This window comes from Oncorhynchus masou, chromosome 6 (assembly GCF_036934945.1).
Source record: "Oncorhynchus masou masou isolate Uvic2021 chromosome 6, UVic_Omas_1.1, whole genome shotgun sequence".
NCBI lineage: Eukaryota > Metazoa > Chordata > Actinopteri > Salmoniformes > Salmonidae > Oncorhynchus > Oncorhynchus masou.
The window spans coordinates 8,130,008-8,136,648 of NC_088217.1; the positions used below are offsets into that span (position 1 = coordinate 8,130,008).

General features: G+C 41.8%; 1 protein-coding gene across 1 annotated transcript; it reads right to left on the minus strand.

Annotated features, from left to right (window-relative positions):
- Positions 1-3,235: 3,235 nt before the first annotated feature.
- Positions 3,236-6,107, minus strand: LOC135540984 (L-rhamnose-binding lectin CSL3-like). Its single transcript, XM_064967136.1, has 9 exons — positions 6,077-6,107; positions 5,816-5,851; positions 5,691-5,735; positions 5,404-5,539; positions 5,159-5,277; positions 3,920-3,964; positions 3,684-3,819; positions 3,499-3,606; positions 3,236-3,290 (listed from the first exon to the last, which is right to left on the minus strand). Exons 1-8 carry the CDS (start codon positions 6,105-6,107, stop codon positions 3,501-3,503), a joined length of 654 nt encoding a protein of 217 aa, XP_064823208.1. The 3' UTR covers positions 3,236-3,290; positions 3,499-3,500.
- Between the last annotated feature and the right edge of the window lie 534 nt (positions 6,108-6,641).

Below are 6,641 nucleotides of genomic sequence, written 5' to 3' on the forward strand. Positions count from 1 at the left end.
TTTACAGGAATGTCCACGTGGATGGGGATATTGGAAATGGTATCAAAGTTTACTGGGTGACAATGTATGTTTAATTTAGACAAAATCATTTATAATGACATTTTTCCAGTACAACAAGTTCAGCAAATCCCCTTGTTCTTTGGGATAACTTTAAATGTACCTTCAGAGGTCATTCAATTCAATTTTCAACAACAATAAAAAAGCAGCTTCTGGCTGATGAGACAGGACTAACAAGGGAAATACATTCTCTAATCGTACAGGAAGCAACAAAAAAAACTACAGAGATTCTAAATAAATTAGAGGAAAAACAAAAAGAAATGGAGTAACTTTTTTCTAGAGCATCTAATGTTCTCTATTAAAAACAAAGTTTTCTGTGATTCTCCAAATTATATTTTAAAGGAGGAAGCTGAATGATCAAAAGATGATGCAGACAGAGACGGTCGCCTCGCTTCAAGTCATTATTATGCAGTAATTTGTGGACGAAATTAGGGCACGAGTTTCCTTCCAGAGAGACATCAGACATTGTAACATTCCATGTTTTACGGAAACATTGCTCACTCGGGATATGTTGTCAGAGTCGATACAGCCATCGGGTTTCTTCATGCGTCGTGCCGACAGAAAAAAACATCTCCCTGGTAAGTGGAAGGGCGGGGGTTTATGAACATACAGTAACTCAAGTCCTTTTGTTCACCTGACCTACAAATCCTTACAATCAAATGCCGACCGCATTATCTCCCAATACAATTCTCTTTGATTATAGTCACAGCTGTGTATACCACCCCCTTCCCCAGGAAACCAGATATCCTAAGGCTGCATTTATCAAATCCAACCAAATCCAAACCGCCCTATAGGCAGAAACTCAAGCAGGATCTACCCGTGACTAAAACCATTCAACACTGGTCTGATCCATCGTAATCCACGCTTCAAGATTGTTTTGATTATGTGGACTGGAAAATGTTCCGGGAAGCCTCAGACAATAGAATCGTTTTATATGCAGACTCTGTGAGAGAATTTATTAGGATGTGCATTGGAGAGGTTGTACCCACTGTGACTATTAAAACCTACCCCAACCAGAAACTGTGGATAGAAGGCAGCATTCTCGCAAAACTGAAAGCACAAACCACCGCATTCAACCATGGAAAGAGGTCGGGAATAAAGCTGAATATAAACAGTATAGTTATTCCCTCCGCAAGGCAATCAAACAAGCAGAATGTCAGTATAGGTACAAAATGGAGTCGCAATTCAATGGCCCAGACAAGAGACGTATATGTGGCAGGGTCTACAGGCAATTACGGACTACAAATGTATTCATAAAATGCCTGGATGTTTACAATTTCAGTGATTCTCTTAGAAATGGTTAAAAGTACTTTATAGCAACCCCAGGTGTAAAATTATAAACAGCAGCTACTTCTCAGAGAGTTTTGAATTGTCAAGAAGAGTTAAACAAGGGTGTCCGCTGTCACCATATCTATTCATTATGGCCATCCAAATGCTAGCTATTAAATCCTATCAAATAACATTAGAGGATTAGAAATCCAAGGCTTAAAAATAAAGGTGTCCATGTATGTTGATGACTCAAGTTTAATATTTAATCTGCTTGCTAGATCCCTGCAATGTCTCATTGAAGATGTAGATAACTCTTCTGTACTCTCTGGACTAAAACCTTATGTGTACAATATTACGTATTGCGTCTTTAAAAAATACAACTTGTACATTACTATGCAGTTCATATTTAAAATGGGCTGACTCCTGATTTGTTATTCAAATCGTATGAGCAAAAAATATTTAGCTTTATCTGGGACGCTAAACCAGACAAGATACAGTGTGCCTATCTATATTTTTATTTAAACTGGTAAGTTGTCTGAGAACACACTCAATTACAGCAACAACCTGGGGAATAGTTACAGGGTAGAAGAATGAGCCAATTATAAACCGGGGATGATTTTTGATTTACCGATTCCATGGTACAGGGTGTATGAGTTGATTCAAGACTTGTGCTTTTCAGCTAATGCAGATTTGTGAGAATACAGAATCAATTTACCATTTCCCTGGAATGGTTGAAAATGCAAAACATTGACCCTAGATATGATCTTTTTCTCAACATGTAGAGTCTATTCAACAGAAATGGTATGTTAATCACAGCATAGTTGAAATATATGCTGCGTAGACATCCAAAGTGTGTGGCCAGCAGATACAGGTGGGATGGGCTGAGATGTGGAGATGGAGATAAGGGGGAGTGGAGTTGCTGGGTGAAGGATAGAATGTCAAATGAATTCCAAATAAAACAGTTGAATGACACTGAGGGGCTTTGTTGATACAGTTGAGGCTGATGCCATGCAGGTGTTGGTCCAAATGCATACTCATTCAAATGCTCATAGATGGACATGCTTCCATACATTGTTGGACTTAATGTTATATTGGCCTGGATGTGTTTCTTGTTCATTGGTGGTGCATGGGGCAGGGAATGGAATTAAATGTATTTCTTCTCAGGATGGAATCTGATGCTTGAGGGGCAGCTATTGGAGGGCTGTATCAGTCAGGTCCCCATTTGACAGTGGGAGATCTGTCGACGTGCCGTTGACCCTTTGTGTCTCTGGCTAAGAGGCTGTTAGATGACTCATGTGATGAAGTTGGGCAGCTTCCCTGCAAGTATGTTTATTACCAGATGAATGTCTGGCTAAATTTACACATCACGGTAACATTTGGTTCATGAGCCAACCACTTAACGATCAAGGTTTGTAGTGTCTACACATTGTATAGAAATGTCTACCCCAGCCTGCTTTGTGACCAGATTAGCTGGTGATGCATACAAATTACAACCATTAAGGCTGCTGGTGTCATAAGTACTACCTGTCAGTGAGTTGAGACTGAGGTACAATTGATTTTAAAATAGTCTTACCAGTCAGAGCATACCACCTGAGGTGGTCAGGAAAGTGATCACAATGAGTATTTTACTTGTCTACAACTGCTTAAACGTGGGCACAGATTACAGACATCAAGACAAAGGCACGTTAGCCCCAGGTACAAATGAGTCCGGTGAAAAGCTTGTAAGAGAATAAAGGACACATGTTCAGTAATATTGGTGTGACATTTATTAATGTACAAAAGGCAACTAGTATCGTCTTCCTGTCGCTTCGTTTAATTCAGACAAACAGCAGTTCAGAAATTGTTTAAGAAATGCTTCAGCACAATGGTCATTGAAGTTGATTTAGAGGTTGGAGGAAAACAGCAAGACCTGATGAAGATATCCCAGCAGCCTTGTACATCTTCAGGTTCACCAGGAAGATATCCTGCGAGACAAAATCGTCAGCAGGGTAGTCTAGTGGTTAGAAAGGTTACAAGTACAAATATTTCATTCTGCCCCTGAACAGGCAGTCAACCCACTGTTCCTAGGTCGTCATTGAAAATAAGAATTTGTTCATAACTGCCTTGCTAAATAAAAGGTAAAGTAAATCACAAATTCTAGTTCCCGGTAATGTGTGCATGCACAAAACTCACATTCAGTCACACGTGTAAGCCACATCCAAGTACTTATAGGTTCCGACACAGGGGTCACCGAACACAGAGTTGGATACCTTGACGATACACTGGCGCTCTCCATCACACCTGTGTGTCAACAGGTAGAGGTTAACACCACAGCCAATGACTTCCTACAGGTACTGAAACCTTCAGCGTGCATTTACCTTTCTGCCATTGTGCTGGTGGTGGATTGGCTGAGGCAGTTGGTGTTTTTGAGTTGTTTACGTGGGCGCCCAATGGAACACACGTCGTGTTGACGACGACCATAGTTGGCACGCTGAATACGGATCTCACCTCGATCTGAGGAAGAGACAGGACAAACCTGGGTGTTGGTGTGGGCTAGTGACTAATATACACGGCACCACATGATTAAACTGTACGGTAGTGTTGACCAGCTTACCACATAGTAGTTGAGAATCAGAGCCTTCACATATGATGCTGCTTACTGCAAAGACAACACAGGAGTTACACCACTGGCCAGACAAATTAAGACATACATTAGCCTGGTGAAGTGTTAGGGATGGGCACTAACAGGGAATGTTGATTCCAGGTGCATTTTTATAAGTCATAATAAACTTGTTGGCATGAAGTACAAAAAGTAAGGCTCGTCAGCTGCCACAGTTACCTTGTAGTTCCACTTCCGTATGAGCAGTTCTCGAAATTCTAATATTTTAAGCACACTGGCTGGCTACACCTAATCTGTATTTCTATGCAGTTTGTGCCATCTGTCAGATTGGCTATAAACCCTGTAAAAATGTGTGAGTTGCGCTAGCTAGTTACCGTTCACTGAAACATAGTCAGTGGTAAACCAGATTTAGTGCATAAGCATCAAATAAGCTTGAGACACTTCCCTTCCATGTTCTTGCTTGCTAATTGAGCTAGATATGTAAATATAACTAGTAACAGCAGCAGCATATGAGACAAGTCAAAAAAGTAACAGCAAAAAGGGTCAATGCAGATAGTCGGATAGTCATTCAGCAGTTATGGCTTGGGGGAAGTAGAAGCCGTTCAGGGTCCTGTTGGTTCCAGACTTGGTGCATCCGTACCATTTGTTATGGAGTAGCAGAGACCAGTACAACTTGGTGGCGCGAGTCATTGACAATGTAGGGCCTGCCGACACACGTGGTGTCGACATCCTCTGATGTACTGGGCCGTACGCTATACCCTCTGTAGCACCTTGTGGTCAGATGCCATACCTAGTGGTGATGCAGCCAGTCAAAAAGCTCTCAATGGTGTAGAATTCAGGATCGGAGGGCTGATACCAATCCTTTTAGCCTCCTGGCTGGGAGGGGCTCGGCCCTCCGTTTCCTGTAGTCCACTACCAGTTCCTTTGGAATCACACTACCAGGTCTCCGACCTCACTATAGGCTACTCAAACTTAACAAGTTGCATATCCACAGCTTGCTAGGGTTAGTTAGCAGGTGAGGGTGGTTTACACTTGGAGAAACAAAAGTTAACAAGCTGGTACCATAGGGGAACCAACCCATTATATTCCTTTTCTAGCAATCAGCTGAGCTTACTTTTTTACAAGATTAAAAGTGGGTAGGAGAATTAAACAATATCCCAACACTACGTCGAATCCAAACATGGATATCGGTGCCCACCACTAAATATTATTAGCACACATTCAGAGACTGACTTGTTTCTTGCTGTTGGACACAGGAGTATTTGGCGACCAGGTACTTATAAGTCCCGACACAGGGGTCTCCAAAAACGAAATTGGATGCAGGGACAATACACTCGCTCTTCCCACCGCATCTGTGTGTTTCAAAGACAGGTTGAGGTCATGAGTTTATACAGGTAAACACAACAAGTTCCAGCACATTTCTGCCATCTTGCTGGTGGTTGTTTACACTACAGCCAAGGAGTTACAGGTTCTAGTACCTTTCTGCCATCTTGCTGGTGGAGGATTGGCTGAGGCAGTTGGTGTCGGTGAGTTGGTTATCAGGGCGCCCAATAGAACAAACATCGTGTTGACGACGACCGTAGTTCGCACGCTTGATATGGATCTTACCTCCATCTGCGGGAGATGGAGAAGAGAGAAAATGAAAATAGTGAGGCACGAAGGAGAGCCAAGTATGGCTCTCTACAGTGTGGGCTAGTGACGCTAATCTACAGTATAAACGTAGGTGGTCGGTGAGTATACTGTTCAGCAGTGTGGACTAGCTTACCACATTGCAGTAAAGCATCAGAGCCTTCACACGTGATGCTGATTGCTGCCAGGACAAATAAACAGGAATTACACACCACTCACATTAGCTTGGTTAAGTAGTATCATCATTATTACATACAGTACCTCCATCTGTTAGTGTGCAGCAAGCTGTAGCCAGCACTGAAACAACATCACACAGCTAGTTCAGCAACATTCAACATCATATGCACTTGGACCATGAAGCTACAACTCAGCATTGGTCTCATATTCCATGCTTTGAATACTTTTTTGCCCAAAAGGAACTGAATGTCGCTCAAATCATATTACATGTACTTCTTTTTACTCACAAATACAAACATATATTTAAATTATAATCTGCTTCAGATACAGATTTTGTATACTCACATGTGACCAACGTCAGTCTCAAAATGCGCATGATGTCAGGTACAGGAGTGGTACTAACAGAGAAAATGCAACTGTTGATAACAAGATCCAATACACCTGGTATTTATGTTGTGTGACATGTCTTAATTTACCCAGGTGTATCTATTTGTCTCCAGATGCACCTCATTGCAATTAGGGGCCGGTGTTTGCCAGTCAAAACCTGGCTATTGAGTCAGTCTCATGGAGTTAGATAGAGGACTCTAGATGGATGAAATCCATGTTGGCATGAACATTGCCACTGAGGGCTTCCAACAAAGTAACCATCGAGGTGGAGCTTCTTCGTTAAGGAAGAATCACACGGGCCACTTTCCGTCGCAAAACTTTTGAGCATTGCAGATATACATTTCATGAATAGAGACAACGTATTTCCTTAATAATCTCCATGTCGGGGAGACATATTTGTTCAATATAACATATTTTTACCTGAACCTTCCAAAAGGTTGCATCCTGCCTAACGCTCCCCATTATTCAATCCGGGTTATCAGGAGGGATCAGCCAATTAATTATACTCTTGAGCAAACACGGC